Genomic DNA, 17,749 nt, shown 5'->3' with positions numbered 1-17,749 from the left:
ATGTTTGTTTCAAAACAACTGATGAAACTACAATGTGGTGAGAAGATCCTCGAGGCTCAGTGTACTTCCTCTACTTGTCCATGTATTTGTTTTCAAAGTAAAGCTTTCATAATAAAAGAGAACACGTCTTTAAGTTCGTATACAAAATATGCAACACAGAGCCTCCTACCATTACGATTTGGGGATGGTTCATACACATTATAAGGAAAACTTTTACGTTGCCTTAAATTAGGGGGGACATGCATGTGGATGAAGTCTACAAAGTTCCCAACATCCATTGGTAGCTACAGTTTACAAATTCAATACATCATTTCCCAAGATTAGTAAAAAGGCAAATGTTTTCATAGAAGGCCTTAAAAACACGTTTTGCAAAGAATCAGCTGCAAGTTTAAGAATTCTAAGTTTTCTGCATCCTCAGAACTCCTAAAGTCTCCAGTAATTCTTTGGATCAGTCCCTTTTCTGGATACACTTATGTGAGGTCATTGTTCATATCTTCAACAAATACTGACCACCTACTAAGTGCTCAGTTCCGCGGGCGTCGTGGTGAAGACACAAGCCTCACCCTCCAGAAGGGGGTGTTCAAGACGAGGCTGCAGCCGTGCAAACTGGCCATTACAACAGAATGTGCTAACATTGTAAGCATGTGCTTTGTGTGTCCAAAAACTGTTATTTCAAAAAATAATTGTGCGAGGCGGGGTCACTGTGACACAGCACGTTATGTTTGGCGACAGAACCAATTGACTTCACACATGCCGTTGCTATTGTTCTCAGTTCTGAATGTGAGGTATTTCGTACTGGCCAGAGAAACAGCGGGCCTCACGCCGGAACTACGCCTGCCCCTACTGTTTGGACAACAGGTAAGTAATACTTAGTGTCTCAAAGTTTAAACCATTCCTACGAAATAAAAATCCACGAGTTTCTTTACTCTCCCACCTAAAGTCACTTATTTTACAACGAATAAACCCTTTGGAAATAGGCCTGAGCCGCTTTCTGGTGGAACACATCCCTGGATAGTATTTCAGCGCCCTAAATGATCCACTCACTGATGTGTCTATTGGTTCCTTTCCCTAAAGACGTTCTCCCCAAACACGATACCTTCAGCTCAGCACAAGTTCATTCCGCATTCAGATTTTTCAGTTATAGTGCTTATACTGCCATTTTTGCCAGGATAATTACAGCAAGTATATAAATAGCTCTCTTTCTGTAATCTAAAAGCAACTAAAAAAAAAAACCAAAGAAAGTAGACACCAAGATACCAAGTCTTTCATGCTTAAAGGCAAATGTATTCAGTTCCTTTCCATGCAGCACATAAGGTATCTCTACGCCTATGACTTCTTTCGGAATCAAGTCTGGGACAGCCTCTGAGGGTCCCCCAGGCCGAGCCAGCTGGTGCCATGCTGTGACGTGTCTTCTACGAGAGGAGGGAAAGGAACATTTTTGCTGACCTACAGATTAGTCAAGTCGGGAGAGTGCGGGGAAGGGCTAACGTCTACGGTCTCGTCCGTTGTCATCGGGCTCACAGTCGGGTTGTAACGACTCGAGCTGACAGCTGCCCACGGAAGCCATTCAGATACGTCACGGTGGGGAGGAAGGCACGGAGGAGGAGAAGCAGGAGACACCTGATGGCTATGACGGAGTGTACAGGCTACGGGCTGGAAAACACAGCAAGAACCAAAGTGCAGTCGTCTCCTTTAGGATGCCATGCCGAGCAGAAAGCCTCCGAAAAATCCACCAGTGACTAGGACGTTCCTCTTCACAAATGACACTACCTAGAAACAGAAGAGAGCACAAACGGGTCGTTTCGCTGAGAACATTATTATTAGGAATCTCGTCTCTATTACCTCTGCAACCCCTTCACCACGGGCTCTCTGATCAAGATGGCAGCAGGGGCGTGAAGTGCTGAAATTCAAGAGACAGTTTCGGGACGGGGCTTCGGATGCGTGACTGGCCGTATGCCGGATTAGGAGGAGCAGCCAAAGGCAACTCCTCGAATTCTGTCTTCAGTCATGTCTAGTGAGCTAAGAAATCTGCCTGAGAGTTCACTCAGGACCAGGGAAGGACGGAATTCACGGAGAACTTAGAAGGAAAGAAGAAAGCTGTAGCCAATAAACTGGTAACAGTTTCCAATTTCCTTGTTTTTAATTTATATATATAAAATTTTTTTTTGAGAGAACGCACAGAGGAGGGGTAGACAGAGAGAAAGAGAAAGGATCCTAAGCAGGCTGCATACTGTCAGCACAGAGCCCAACGTGGGGCTCAAACCCACAAACTGGGAGATCATGACCTGAGCCAAAATCAAGAGTCGGACACTTAACCAACTGAGCCACCCAGGCGCCCCTACAGTTTCTAAATTCACTTCTTCCATTTTCTCTGACACCTACTTTCCGATAGAGGCTGCTCATTCTGCAGTCTCTTCTCCAAAACCTCTCTACCCACTCGTCCTGTCCATCTATCAGTCCACCTGTCCATCCACCCACCCACTACCCTCTGAGGCCTCCTCTCAAGTAGATGCCACGGATCTGCACTCTCACACCTCACCACATCAGAAGATGATTAAAATCAGGGTATCTCAAATTCACAAGGCTTTTACCTCCTGTCCAGTCAACTGCAGCTCGGGATGTACACTCCGCACCCTTTGACTCTGAGGATCGTGCTCTATCAATTTCCATTTGAGAGAACTTTGCTAAGTCCTTCAGACTGCCTCTTTTTCCCAAGTACAACTATCACCTTAGAAAGCATTCATTGACAGGGCGTGTGGGGGGCTCAGTCAGTTAAGCATCTGACTGCTGCTCAGGTCATGATCTCACGGTTCGTGGGCTCAAGCCCCACATCAGGCTCTGTGCTGACAGCTCAGAGTCTGGAGCCTGCTTTGGATTCTGTGTCTCCGTCTCTCTCTGCTCCTGCCCTGCTCACACTCTGTCTCTCTCTCTATATATCTCGTTTTGTCTCTCTCAAAAATAAACAAACATTAAAAAAATTAAAACAAAAAGGCATTCCTTGCAAGAACACATCCAGTATCTGGGCTCATCACTTCATGAACTCAAGCAAAGTGGTGAGTTCGTGTCCCAACCACTTAAGCCACTCCCGCCCTGCGTTTCTCCATTCTGCCGCCGCGGCCTCTGGGGTTCTCGAGTGCCCTTCCTACCACTATGTCCACCCCTTCCCACGTCAGCGCCGCTGGTCCGTGGCCTTGAGGCCTTGTCTTCTGCCATCTCCTATCGGGGGAATGAAAACAATCACAGGAATTCCAGAAGTAATTGTTTCCATTCATTGTCTTTTTCTTACTTCCTACCCATTCCTCAACTTGCTACCATTTGGCCTTCACTGCCACCACCCCACCCAAACTGCTGTCACCGAAGCCACCTGTGCCTTTCCTGCTAAGCACTGGCTCTCACACCCTCGCCCCCCGGCTCCCGAGGTAAGAGCATGGACTCGGAGGGGCGAGCCAGCCACTGTCCCGGGGCCTGGGGCGCTTCCCAGCCACAAATAGGGATACACAAAACTTTGTGAAATGAATCCGTCTCAAGCCGTCTGGTTAGTTTATAACAAGTGCTCTCTGTGAGTCAACAGTTAGTTCTAATCAAATGTTAACCTAATATATATATACTTCCTATGTCTTTGAAGAAATTTCAACAGTCATATATTCCTTTTGTAAACACCTAAAAAATAAAGTTTTGGTAAAATAAAAAACATGTCCCTTTCATAAGCTTGAGCTTGAGGCGGGGGGACAGAAGTGGGCGGCACTCTCTGCACTCCCAGGCCCTTACAGATGCTCCTTTCCATTCCAGGCAAAGGACCAGCTTTGGCCTGCAAGCCGCTAGCACAGAGGGACCGCCAGCATGTGCCTGGCGGGGGGACCTGCCGTCGAGCACACGCTCATCTGCTAAGTCATCTACCATTCATCCATCTGCTTGCCAACTTCTAAAAATTTGCTGTTTCTTGTCTTCTGGAATTCTTTTCCTGTTCTCTGCGTCCTTCTGGGTTGAACCAGTGTTATTTTGTTACCAGCATTTGGGACTATTTCAAGGCCAAGGCCTGTTGAAATCTACTTCTAAAATTCCTCCTCTGCCCTCATTCCATCCCTTTCTCTGTGAATGCAGAGCAGCGCGGCTCCAGGCCATCGAAGGTGGAAGGCACCTTCTTGACCCATGATCCTCTTTATTTCTTGCTCTTCGCTTCACTGCACTCATTTCCTTGGACGCTGACCAGACTTGTAGAGGTAATAAAGCAGCAGCAAAATACATCCTTTTAAAAAGGACCGGCTTCTCCCGCCCAGGCGCCGGCCGGTGTAGCCAGGCTCGGCGCGCAGGCGCCTCCAGCCCAGAGCCCGCCAGTGGACTGTCTGTAAATACAGCTTCATCGCAACTCAGCCGCAGCCACGTGTCTGCTTCTCACCTGTGGGCGTTTCCACGCTGCATGATGCAGCTCAGGAGCTAGGACAGAGGCCACAGGGCCTACAAAGCTGGCAATATTTATCGCCTGGCCCTTTACGAAAACAGGGTGCCCACCTCTGGGCTGGCTGCTCCGGCTCCTCTACGTACATGTAAAGCACGGAGATTTCAGAGAAGGGCATGCATGGAGACCAAGCATGACTCAAACCCATCCACGTGCCGTGCGCCGCGCTGCCCTAGTTCCTGCAGGAACTAATTCAAGGCATGGCCCATCCACGGCTGTGACATACCACTTTGCATTGGCAGTCACCGATAAAGGCCACCAACACTCCATTGAGCCAGCTGTAAAACAAGGTCCCTGAGGTGAAGGCCCCCCACGTCGGGCCGGCACCTGTCACACCGCCGGCGGCCAAGGCAGGTCTCACCTCCTCTGCTTTGCTTTTGACCTCGCTGCGTATCTGGTTGCTCTTACGGATCTTCAGCTGCTCCTTGGCTTTCTTCATGTCCTTCTCCACTCGCTGCCAGTCAACCTTGATGTACCCAGTATGGTTTGCAAGCTGCAGTTTCAACAACAGCAAGAGGAAAGAAAGGCAAGCCTGTTATTTCTGTTCGTTACCAAAAACCCATCTGATGTTCCCTTTCTGGAGACATGTGCCATCCAGGTCATTGCGCGACTACGACACTCACCCCACGTGGCAGTGTGTGCCAACAGACGGGCCCTCACCGACCGCTGACAGCTGCTTTACTTTATCTGTACTCTTGTCCCTCCCCACAAACTTGTAAGTTAGTTTAAAAATATAAAATGGTAAAATGAAAATCAGAATTGCAACTCAAGATTTAAGGTGAAGAGACCTTACAGAACTTACAGCCAACAGAAGCCCGAGTTTTCTGACAATGTGACCAAGCGAGGCTGCCACCGTGGCATCACTTGTGCTCGCAAAGAAATCTTCTAGGACAACTTCACATAAGGGATACTGAGAAACATGTCCGATTATACGTATACAATATGGCTCCTTTTCTTTGTAAAGACAGCGGGCACAAACACTAAAACTCAGTAAAAACCATTTCAATGTGAGGATGTGTGAAATGACTCAAGTACGGGCGTCTCGGGGGCGAGTCAGTTAAGGGTCCTACTCTTGATTTCAGCTCAGGACGTGATCTCCCAGTTTATGAGATGGAGCCCCACATGGGGCTCCTCACGGACAGTGCAGAGCCTGCTTGGGGATCTCTCTCTCTGCCCCGCTCCCACTTGTGCTCTCTCTCAAAATAAAGTTAAAAAAGTGATTCAAGTATGTTGTTTTCTGATGCATGAATGTTGTCCCAGGAACGAAGAGACTGATTACAGCCCATGAATGAATCTTCCATCAAGATCAGTTCTCTCTGCCCAAGTCTGGTTAAGTCATGTTCACTGGGATTTCTCCAAGTCTCTCAAAGGGAAACCCTTGTCCTCTGTCTAGTTTCGCACAGAGGGCTGCTGCTCTTCCTCTAGTCTCTGTGTTAGCCAGTCAGCCAAACCAGCTGGAAAAAATATTTGGAATACAAGTAATATACAAAACATTAGTACTCATAAAAAATTGAATTCTTTACCAGATCAGAAAGGAGGCAAATTGTTGCTATTTGTAGACATCTCAAAGAATCCAACACAAAAAATACGCTGGGCTGCTGGGTGGCTCAGTTAAGCGTCTGACTTCAGCTCAGGTCATGATCTCCTGATCCACAGGTTAGAGCCGGGCACTGGGCTGACAGCTCAGAGTCGGGAACCTGCTCCAGATTCTGTGTCTCCCTCTCTCTCTGACCCTCACCCACTGGCTCACTCAGTCTCTCTCCCCCTCTCCAAAATAAACAAACATTAAAAAATAAGTTCACAGCTGCATAGGTGGCTCAGTGGGTGAAGCGTCTGACTCCAGCTCAGGTCATGATCTCATGGTTCATGGGTTCGAGCCCTGCATCGGGCTCTGTGCTGACAGCTCAGAGCCTGCATCCTGCCTCGGATCCTGTGTCTCCCTCTCTCCCTCTGTCCCCCACCTCATTCATGCTCAGTCTCTCTGTCTTTCTCTCTCTCTCAAAACTTATGAAACATTTAAAAAAATTAAGTAAACCAAAATCATCTAAAACTCAGCGCAGAGTTACAGCAGGCTTGTCCGACAGGCTGCAAGTCGCCAGATGGGGGGTACTGGCAGCTGGCCAAGCGTAAGGAGCTCACTCCCTGGGGCACACGGGTGGCTCAGGCGGCTGAGCAGCTGACTCCTGTCTTCAGCCCAGATTACGATCTCACAGTTCGTGGGATAAGGCCATGTGTTGACCTTTGGACTGGTGGGGCGGGGCCTGCTTGCGACCCTGTCTCTCCTCGGTCTGCCCTACCTCTCAAATAAATAAATAAACTGAAAAAAAAAAAGAGCTTGCTCCCTATGATGAGAACCGGTTCTACACACGAGCTGCTTCCACGGCACGGCAGCTGTGCCTGCAGAGTGACACTGGGGACGTCAGAGAAGCGGGCTCACACCCAGCCACTTGAACAGAAGCTCAAAGCGTGTGGCCTGCAGGGTCCTCCAAGCTCCAGCGGAGCGGAAAATGGTGGAAACGGACCAAGACGAGGGCCAGAAACCGACACCTGAGGGACAGAGGGATGTGGACGGAACTGCAAGCCAGGTGGCAGCTGTGTCCATAAACTGCCTCTACTGGGGGAACAAAGTGTAAGCAAGGCTGCGGAGTGCGCGAGCAACACGCCACACCCATCGTATTCTTTTTGCTAGCAATTGAAACAACTGGAAATGGAAATAAAATTTATGATTTATAATAGCTGTAAAATAAATACTAGGTAGAAATGTAAACAAAACTCAAATAGGATCTGCGTGCTGAAAACCACAAAATGCTGACGAATTCAAAGACGTACAAATAACTGAGACTCAAAGACATGATGTCCAGCTCGTCCCCAGCTGATCCTACGTACACAGCCCACTGCTTCTAAAATGTACATAAAGTCGGTTGACTGTCTGATTCTTGATCTTGGCTCAGGTCATGATCTCACGGTAGTAGGATCGAGCCCCGTGTCGGGCTCTACATTCAGCGTGTGTATTCTCTCTCTCTCCCTCTGCCCCATCCCCTGCTTATGTGCTGTCTAAAATGAAAGAAAAAATAAAAATAAAAGGTTCATGGAAAGGCAAAGGGATTGGAACAGCTCAAATGATTCTGAGAAAAACAGAATTGGAGCAATCACACCACCTGATTTTAGGATTTACCGTCAATGCTACAGCAATCAAGAGGACACTGTGACATTGGAGAAGGGACAGCACACAGATTAATGAGACAAAATAAAAAGTATAGAAACAGAACACAATTTAAAAATGGGCAAAAGACCTGAGTAGACACTGTGTCAAAAAGGAGACGTGGATAGCAAATAAGCCCGGGAAAAGATGGTCCATGTTCTCAGCTGTACCATTCTGAGTCCAGCTGGAAGGCCTGGCGGCGGAGGGTGAGTGGCCAAGGACAGACACAAGTGTCTAGGAAGAAAATCAAGGCAGAGGTATACGAGATGCATGGATGAAAAATTTTAATTTCTTTGCAAAGACATTAAAAATCTAAATAAATGGAGACAAATTACATATTCACAGACTCATTATCATAAAAGATATTTTTTCCCAAATTTATCTATATGGTTCTCTTGCAATTCCAATCAACATTTCAACATAATTTTTGAAAATAATTGACAACCCTGTTGGAACATTTCGAGGGAGAAGCACACGTGTCTGCACAGACATACGACAGACACCACACTGCACGAGTGTGAAGGAAAGGAACCTGGACCCATATGTGAGACGTCAGGCCTGGAGCCACCCGTGTCCCTCTGGGGACCCCTCTGGGGACCTGCAGCGTGAATGGGCAGCACGGCCTCTCCAGGTCCCATCTCCCTCAGCAAGGAAGTGATTCTAGTAGCAATCGCTTCCGGGAGTCATGGTCCCCCCCACCCTCAAAAAACAGAGGGTACAGTCAGACAGAGCCATTTTGTCACAGACATAAGTACTGAATCGCTGTGTTGTATGCCTGAAACTAACATTGTATATCAATTATACTTCGAGTGACGAAAGCTTTAGGTCAAAGAGAAAGGATATCTGAAAGCAGCATTAAGGATTTACAGGGTCTGGTGCAGGGTAGGGGTGGGGGGAGCACAGGGAGAGAGCTGTCACTGCACTGTCTGCCCCACGGGGCAGGAGGAAGGAGAGATGGGAGATGTGAGGGGGCCCACGGCTCGCAGGGAGTGTGAGGTCCTCGAGAGCCGGAGTGGGGCCAGCCCTGCTGCAGCGCCTCCCCGCTGCACCTGCGCGGGACCTCCGGCCGCAAGCACACACTCCCCCTCCCCAAACTTCTGACCCCGGAAACTGAGACAGCATACGATGACGGGGATTTCGAGCATTAAGTGTTGAGGGCATTTGTTAGGTGGCAATATTACACCCGACCGAGCCCACCCGGCCTCTGCCCTGGCCCACCAGGCACTAGCCTCCCCCTGCCACGTGCTCCCTCTTCCCCTGCCCCATCCCTGGCACAGTTCAGCAAGTTCTGTCTCCTACAGAGCAGTGTTTCTCCAGGACTTCACAAGTACTCAGACGTGCAACCGCACCTACCTCGCGTCAACCTCCTAAGCAATCGGAATGGGAGGGGGGTGCAGCTCAAGCACCAGTGGTTTTTAAACGTCCTTGGGTGAGTGCCGTGTGGAGTCAGGCTTGCAAAGCAATGCCACGTGCAACCTCAGAAAACCAATACCCAGCAGTTTCTGAAATCGACTCCAGGCCGAATGCACAAGCAAGAACATGGGGCTGAACGGTCATCTAGCCGTCATCTCCTTGGCTGCTCCGGGGCCAGTGTGCCCTGGGCAAAATAACTGTATCACAAGGCATTTGCATCACACTTCTTATTTCTGAAATCACGTTTCATATTTTAACTGGTCTTGAAAACCGTAGGAGGGAGCTATAAGGAATATACTCCATGTTATAAATGATGAAATAAAATGTGGCTAGTAGTTGGTGAAATTGGACTTGAATGCTCACTAGCATTCCAGATGGTTCATTAAAAATAAGGGCAGAGGCTGCTCCGGTGTCATATGGCCAGGACTCAAATACAGCTGCTCACGTCACGTCCCCCATGGGCATGGGGACTTGCAAACACCCAGGGCCATGTCACATACATACCTGAAGGAGAAAAAATCCACCTCCCACAGCCGTTGCAGCCAACTTTCCAACCTTCTGGAATATGAAACCTGTGCACCTACAAAAACCAAACCAACATCAGACAAGTCAACAAACCGTCAAATACACACAAACGCGTACCTCTAACAATGTTCAGATCGCACTTACCTTGTGATGCTCCAGCTCCTTCCCACCCTTACATGACATAATGAAAGAATGAAGGCTCTGAACTCAGAAGGACCCTAATTCAAATCTTGGCTCTACCACTTACTAATTGTGTGGTCTGGAGCAAATCTCTTGAAACTTTGAGGGTGCACATGGAAAAGATGGGTCTGGGACACCTGGGTGGCTCAGTCAGTTAAGTGTCTGACTCTTGGTTTCAGCTCAGGTCATAATCTCACAGTTCATGAGTTCAAGTCTCAAGTTGAGCTCTGTGCTGACAGAACCTCAACCAACAACCCGTGCGTGGGTGGGCACTGGCCGAAGGCTTTCCTCACAATACCCTCCCAGGGAATTATCAACCATGGGCCCCCCAGACTCTGCAAACCAGTAAGCAACTTTGGCAAGACTGCAGTATAAAACAGTAATACACAAAAATCAATTGTGTTTCTCTATACAAGCAATGATCAATTAGAATTTGACATTGTAAAATGCCACTTATGACAGCATCAAAAAGAATATGTATGTGCAAGACCCACAAAACATCACTGAGAGAAATTATAAGAAACCCAAATCAGTCCATAAACCATGTTTACGGATCAACGCAATCCCTGTCAAAATCTTATCAGGCTTTTTGTAATTGGCAGCAGGCTTATTATAAAATTCATATGAAAATGCTATGTAGTCAGAAAAGTCAAATCAACTTAGAAAAACAACACTGTAAGATTTACACTATCTGATTTCATGACTTACTGTAAAGTTATAGTGATCAAAACAGGTGCTTCTAGCACAAACATCGACAAATCAACTTAACAAAGAGTTTAGAAACAGGGGGGGCCTGGCTGGCTCAGTTAGAAGAGCGTGTGACTCTTGATCTTGGGGTCATGAGTTCAAGCCCCATGTTGGGGATAGAAATTACTTAAAAATAAAATCTAAAAAAGAAGTTCAGAAACAGACATATAATCAATTGATTTTCGACACGGGTGCAAAAGCAAATCAGTGAGAGAAGTGACGTCTACTCATCAAACCATGTGGGCACAATTACATATCATATGCAGCTAAAGAACTTAAGATTCCTACCTTACAACACAAACAAAAAACAAATCAAAACAGATCAATGGATCATGGACCTAAATGAAAAATCCAAACCTATATATCGTCTAGAAGAGAACAGAGAAGAAAATCTTGGTGATCCTGGGTTAGGAAAATATTCTCAGACATGACACCAAAAGCTAGAGGTATATAAGAAAGAGCCAATAAATTCTATTTCAAGGTTCAGACCTTCTCTCCTTTACTGTTAAGATAATAAAACACTATAGAGTAGAAGCATATATTTGCAAATCACATATCTGGTATAAAAGTTGTGTCTGGAGTATATAAAGAACTCTCATAGCTTTGTTATGAGAAAATCAACATCCCAATAAAAATATGGAGAAAAGATTTGAACAGATACTTCATCAAAGATATATGAATGGCAAAAATAAGTCCATGAAAAGATACTAGCGTCATTACCTGTTAAGGAAATGCAAATTAAATCTACAATGAGATACCACTATCCACCCACCAGGATGGTTGTAATAAAAAAGACATATTGCCAAAGTGTGAGTGGTGGTAGGGGTATAAGATTAGTACAGGCACCTTAGAAGAGTGTATGGCAAGTTCTTAGGAAGTTACAGCATTCCACGTATGATCCCCAGCCATACTATCCATAAATATTTACCCAAAAGAAATGAAAGCATGCATTCATCCAGACGTGTACACAAATGTTCACAGCAGTTTTAGCCCCGAAGTGGAAACAAACCAATATCCCCATCAAAGGTAAATGGATAAACAAAATGATTCATCCACACAATGGACTAGTACTCAGCAATAAAAAGGAATGAACTACTGATTTTAAAAAAACAGCACAGATGAACAAACTTGGGACTTGGGGCTGAAGAGGGAGGGGGGAAAAGGAAAGGGGGGGTGATGGTCATGGAGAGGGGCACTTGTGGGGAAGAGCACTGGGTATTATATGGAAACCAACTTGGTAATAAACTATTAATTAAAAAAAATAAAATATGATCAGTGTGGAAAAAAAAGAACCTCCAAATTAACATGCTAAGCAGCCAGACAAGAACACACACTCTATCATTACATTTATATATAGTTATAGAAGAATGCAAAGTAATCTACAGTGATACAGACATTTTTAGTGACAGATGTGCTCCTTATCTTGATTGTGGCAGAGCACACAAAACACAGAAAACGATTCCAGGCGGATTTGTAAATGGAACTGGGAAAGGTAAAACAATACAGTTCAAGTGTATGGGGCAGGCAAAAAAAATTACTTAAACAGGACATAAAAATTACTAACCATTATGGTAAAGATTGGTAAAATTGACTACACTGAAAATTACAAATTACAGAAAAATTACAAAAGATTAAAACATCATCAAAGACAAGATCCAGAAGGGTCAGGAAACACATGTAAAAGGTGTTCAATTACAGCAGTACTCAGGGAAGTGCAAACGAAACCAGGTAAGATGCCACTCTCGGACCCCCAAAACTTCCGGTCTGGCCCTGTCAAGGGCTCCCAAGAATGTACAGCCTCAGGAGCGTCAACCGTTGCACGGGGAGGGCGAACGGTTCCAATCACTAATGGAACGCGGTTTATCAAATCAAGTATCAGTTTGACATGACCCAGCAAAGCTGAAGGTACTTAAACTTCATGACCTAGCAACTCGACTCCTGGGTCTAGACCCTACAAAAATGTGCATATGTATGGACCAGGAGCTTTATACGGAGTGTTCATATCGACTGTTTAAATTAACGAAAAACTGAGCCAACCCGAATGTCAGTCATCACCTGGATGAGAACACTGTGGTACACTCACGCGACGGAATTCTAAATACCAAGGAAAACAAAGAAACTACAGCTACACGGATGGTCATGGATACAGAATAAGTTGAGAAAAAAGATAAGACTCAAAAGAATAGACATGATTATATTTATTTAAAGTTCAAAAGCAAGTCAGTGACACTATATTATTTATTGATCGAATTGCTATTAAAAGTACAAAGAAAAGCAAGGACTGCATAGTGATCAGGACAGCATTCATCTCCAAAGGTTTTGGGGTGCCAGCCACATGTTTTCTACCCGAGTGGGTGTTACACAGCTGTGCACTCCATATGCATTCATTAAGTTGTGCACACATCATATGCACTGTTCTATATATTACGTTGTGCAGTAAGATTTTCACATGTAAAAAGTAGAGATGTGAGTGATGCAATATATCTTCCTGACTAAATCTATTAAACATGCTGAGTGAGGGGCGCCTGGGTGGCTCAGTTGGTTAAGCGTCTGGCTTCGGCTCAGGTCATGATCTCACGGTTCGTGGGTTCAAGCCCCGTGTCGGGCTCTGTGCTGACTGCTAGCTCAGAGCCTGGAGCCTGCTTCAGATTCTATGTCTGCCTCTCTCTCTGACCCTCCCCTGATCGCACTCTCTCTCTTTCAAAAATAAATAAAAACCATTAAAAATTAAAAACAATTTAAAAACATGCTGAGTGAATTACAAATAAAGCCATACGCTGTCTCACATTAAGAACGTTATCACCTACACAGCTAAGAAACGAGTGGCTAGCTCCTTACTATACCCCTTTCTAGCTCTGAGGCCCTGCACCTTCTAAGCCTTAGTCCCAGTAAAATGAGAACGATCACAGTACCAATTTCAGAGCTGTCTGTCTCCCCACTTCTCAGTGCACAGAAAACGGACCTTTCTGTACTCCTGCCGGGACTGTAAACTGGTACAATTCGGAGGTGCCTCCCAAAATTAAAAATAGAACTGCCATATGATCCAGCAATTCCACTTCTGAAAATCTATCTAAAGAAAATTAAAATACAAACTCAAAAAGATATCTGTACCCTCATGTTCATGCGGGATTGTTTACAATAGCCAAGACATGGAAACAGCTGAGGTGTTGATCAATGGATGAGTAAACACGTGTGATACGATCGATCTAACGATCTATATAGACAGATTTTCACTCACACTCACACAGGAATATTATTCAGCCATAAGAAAGGAAGAAATCCTATCATTTGTGACAACATGGATTCACCTTCAGGACTTGATGCTGAGTGAGATAAGTCAGACAAATAAAGAAAAAAACTGTATGATCTCACTTATGTGTAAGATCTTATATGTGCAATCCCTTATTTAATATTTTCTTTAAATTTTTTTAATGTTTATTTATTTTTGAGAGAGAGAGCGAGCGAGGGAGAGAGTGAGCATGAGTTGGAGAGGGGCACAGAGAAAGGGAGACGCAGAATCTGAGCTGTCAGCACAGAGCCCGATTCGGGGCTCAAAGTCATAAACCGTGAGATCATGACCTGAGCCAACGTCAGAAGCTTAAGCAACTGAGCCACCCCCGCACCCCAGGTATAATCCCTTATATATACAATGTAAAATAAACACAAAACTCATAGAAAAAGATACCAGATTTGTGCTTATAGGGGGCTGCAGGAGGGGGAACTAGATGGAGGTGGTCCAAAGGTGCAAAGCTGCAGCTATAAATAAGTTCGAGGGGTGTGAGAAAATGCTTATGAGAGTAGATCCTGAGCTGCACGAGGAGAAAGTTCTTTCTTCTCTTTCGACTCTATGTATGTAAGATGGTGAATGTTCACTGAACCTACTGTGGTAACCGTTTCACAACAGCTGTAAATGAAACCATGAGGCGATATACCTTAAACTTATCCAGCGATGTAGATTTATTTCTTGACAAAACTGGAAGAAAAATGAGGATAGATAATACCAGTACCAATTTCAGAGTTGTGGGAAAAAAATGAAATACACAAATACTCAAAATAGTGCCTGGGCATGTAATAAATACTCACATGAATACCTACAACCATTAAGTAGCACTTTAACAAGATGTTTAGATGAATGCTACACATTAAGTGATCGATTTCATATCACTTACCAGCCAGTGACGCCTCCAATTAACAGCTGGGTCGCCACACTGTATTTTTCAGCCGAGGGCCCAGATTCCTGCCCAAACAGCTTGCGCCACCATGGCTGCTTCTTAGCAAATTCTGCAAGGTCCAGCGACTCAAAATTTTTCTCAAAACTCCCTACAAAAATTAAGATACTGAATAAGAAAATAGTTACCTTTACAATAAATCACAATTCTTAACTAGATTAAGAGATTCTTAAGAAACAGGTATTGTAATAAGAACTTCCAAATATTATTCTATTTTATATAGTAAATTAACTCTGAAATTGTGGATAGCAATTTTTCAAAATCAGAATAAAATCAACACATAATGTCTGCTTAGAGAAAAAAACAACTAGACAATTTAGAATTAGTGCTCTAATTTTTCCTCTTGAATTTAAAAACAAGCAAAGGACCTACAAAAGTCTGCTAGTAATAATCAGTATCATAAATTAAATGGATTTTTTCATTTGCCTCTCCTTTTAATGTTTGAGAGAGAGACAGAGTGCAAGTGGGGAGGGGCAGCGAGAGAGCGAGACACAGAATCTGAAGCAGGCCCCAGGCCTTGAGCTGACATCACAGAGCCCCATGTGGGGTTTGAACTCATGAATTGTGAGATCACGATGAAGTCAGATGCTTAACTGACTGAGCCAACCAGGTGCCCCTGCCTCTCCTTTTTGAAGAGTCACTCAATACTATTCAGTGTCCCACAAATTCACAAAATCTTACTACTATATGAATCTCCACTGATAATAAAGAAAAAAGGTAATGTTTCATTGAACTTTTACTACGCAATGCTCACGAGGCAATGCACTAAGCAACAGACATGAATGTCTAATTAAATCCAAAGAACATAGTAGGTATAAAGAAAACGTAATATTAACTCCACGTTATAATCAAGAAATGGAGGCTCAGGGGCAACTGAGTGGCTCAGTGGGTTAAGCATCGGACTTCGGCTCAGGTCACAAACTGGCAGTTCGTGGGTTCGAGCCCCATGTCAGGCTCTGTGCTCACAGCTCGGAGCCTGGAGCCTGCTTCGAATTCTGTGTCTCCATCGCTGTCTTCCCCTCTCCTGCTCATTCTCTGTCTCTTTCTCTCAAAAATAAACAAACGTTGAAAAGAGGGACACAGTGTGATCAAGGGAAGGGCAAAGCAAAAGGGAGACCCAGAGAGAGGGGGTCACAGATCCAAAGCAGGCTCCAGGCTCCAAGCTGTCAGCACAGAGTCCAGTGCAGGGCCTGAACCCACAGGCTGCGAGATCATGACCTGACGTGAAGTTGTACACTTAACCAACTGAGCCACCCAGGTGCCCTGAAAATTATTTTTCTAGTATAACATTAGATACCAGTACGACACAACAGTAAAACACTGCTGTGCTGAAGAAGAAATTCTTTCCATGGGTTAAAGAGTATCAGTGAAAAGAATTCGTTTTGGGTTTTTAATGTAACTTTACCAAAGCCCATGAGCTCAATAGGGGGGTCCAGTCAGGAGGATCCCCTGAACCAATATATTTTAAGTGAATGAAGGCAGTCTACTTGGCAGGAAAAAATTACAATGTGCATTTAAACCCCTCAGTCACTTAGATCTGGTGGGGAGCGGATCAGTGTTTACCAACCGGCTGGGGGTGATCTGCAGTGCACATCAATTTCCACGATGTAGTCACCCCTCCCCCCAGTGGGTGTGACTTCACGGAACTCAGGGCTGCGCAGAGACGCACAGCAGCATCCCATACTGTGGTTTCCATCACAGAGACACAACACACGAGAATAACCTCGAGAGCCCAGATAACAGTCAAACACAGCAAAGAATTAAGAAGTGACGAATTCTGAGTATCTTCACTGCCTTCGTTTTTAACAGAATTTACGTAATTTGGGGTTTACAAAATTGTGTTTTGGATGATGGCCCTGTTTAGCAATAGGGTGTCGTGAACCAGTAACAAACTAAATATAACCTGAAGCAGGATACTTAATCGTGGAAGAAGCATGACTTAAAGTCATGTTCCCGTGTGTTTTTTATAACAGGAAATCTTTCTTTGCCTTCACAGATAAATTTAAAAAAACAACTCCCAAGGACAATCCGATGTGTACCACTTTTTCGAAGCCGTTAAAAGCGCAAGAGGAAGCTCCCTGCACACAGAAAGAAGCCTGCCAAGTGTTGGGGACAAACGTGCAAAGCGACAGAGAAGCCGCCTCGGTCCGAAAGCGCCAGAGCGCTTCCGAGAACAAGGACAAAACGTCTCCCGGCCTAGGCGGTTCGGGCGGCGCCGGAAGGCTGAGCGAGCCCCACTGGAGACAACGGCTCGTGGCGGCTCGGTCCCAGCCCGGCGCCTGACCTTGGCCGGAGCCTGCGAACTGCCGGGCCAGGGACGAGCCCCGGGCGCCCTCTCCGGCCGCGCGTGGCCCGGACTCCCGGGGGAGCGCGGCCGAGACCCGCCGGCGCGCCGCCCTTCCCCTTCCGGGACCCAGAAACGCGGCTCCGCGCGGCGTCTGCGGGTGCGCGCGCCTGCCCTTTACCTTGACTGCAAGCGGCCATTCCGGCGAGCTCCTCTCGCGATGACAGCCACAGGGGTGCGGGGCGAAATGAGGCGGAGGGGCGCAACGCCGTCTCCGACGTGCACGGACTTCCGGAAAGTGGGCTAGATGTTTCCATTCCCACGGCTGCAGCGGAAAAGGCTGAGCGGCGCGCCCGGAGGTCGCTCCCCGCCCGCGCGCAGGGGCGGGGCCGGGGGGCGTCACAAAGCTCTGCGGCCCCGCCCAGCAGGTGCGCCGATCGGCGTGTGAGCGGAACGCCACCCCGGAAGGAGGGTCTGTTTTCCCCATTACTTTATTAAAAATAACGGTGGCTCCCGGTGTTAGTTCATGGAAACGGCGAGCAGCTATTTATCTAGTGCTTGCTCTGTGCCCGACTCCGTTCCAGTGCAGAAAGACACTTTTTTAAAATGTGATTTTACTGAGAAGCGCTTGTAAAGAAGAGTTTCCCTGCCTACAGTGTCCGTGGAGCCCTTTAAGCAGTGCCAGGGCACGGGTCCCCACCCCGCCCTAAGCT

The 17,749-nt window shown here is 46.1% G+C and overlaps 1 protein-coding gene across 2 annotated transcripts; it reads right to left on the bottom strand.

Annotated features, from left to right (window-relative positions):
- Positions 1–1,261: 1,261 nt before the first annotated feature.
- FUNDC2 (FUN14 domain containing 2) lies at positions 1,262–17,397 on the bottom strand. Of its 2 annotated transcripts, XR_003905057.1 has the most exons (6): positions 17,218–17,397; positions 14,693–14,843; positions 9,576–9,651; positions 4,818–4,949; positions 1,621–1,770; positions 1,262–1,412 (listed from the first exon to the last, which is right to left on the bottom strand). XR_003905057.1 is itself a non-coding variant. In XM_029930064.1 (5 exons), exons 1-5 carry the CDS (start codon positions 17,351–17,353, stop codon positions 1,693–1,695), a joined length of 573 nt encoding a protein of 190 aa, XP_029785924.1. In that variant the 5' UTR covers positions 17,354–17,397; the 3' UTR covers positions 1,262–1,692. The 2 variants fall into 2 exon arrangements, 1 of the variants encoding a protein (XP_029785924.1); XM_029930064.1 differs by having other exon boundaries at positions 1,262–1,770.
- Between the last annotated feature and the right edge of the window lie 352 nt (positions 17,398–17,749).

The sequence above is a fragment of the Suricata suricatta genome, chromosome X (assembly GCF_006229205.1).
Source record: "Suricata suricatta isolate VVHF042 chromosome X, meerkat_22Aug2017_6uvM2_HiC, whole genome shotgun sequence".
Taxonomy (NCBI): Eukaryota; Metazoa; Chordata; class Mammalia; order Carnivora; family Herpestidae; genus Suricata; species Suricata suricatta.
Note: the sequence above shows the minus strand (reverse complement) of the source record. Positions and strands in the feature narration are given on the sequence as shown.

Coding starts and splice junctions, on each gene's coding strand:
- FUNDC2 (XM_029930064.1), bottom strand. CDS start 17,353: ATGGAAACATCTAGCCCACTTTCCGGAAGTCCGTGCACGTCGGAGACG. Junction 9,652..14,692: donor ATTGGAGGCGTCACTGGCTG/GTAAGTGATATG, acceptor TGGTTTTTGTAG/GTGCACAGGTTTCATATTCC. Junction 4,950..9,575: donor GTGGATTTTTTCTCCTTCAG/GTATGTATGTGA, acceptor TTGAAACTGCAG/CTTGCAAACCATACTGGGTA.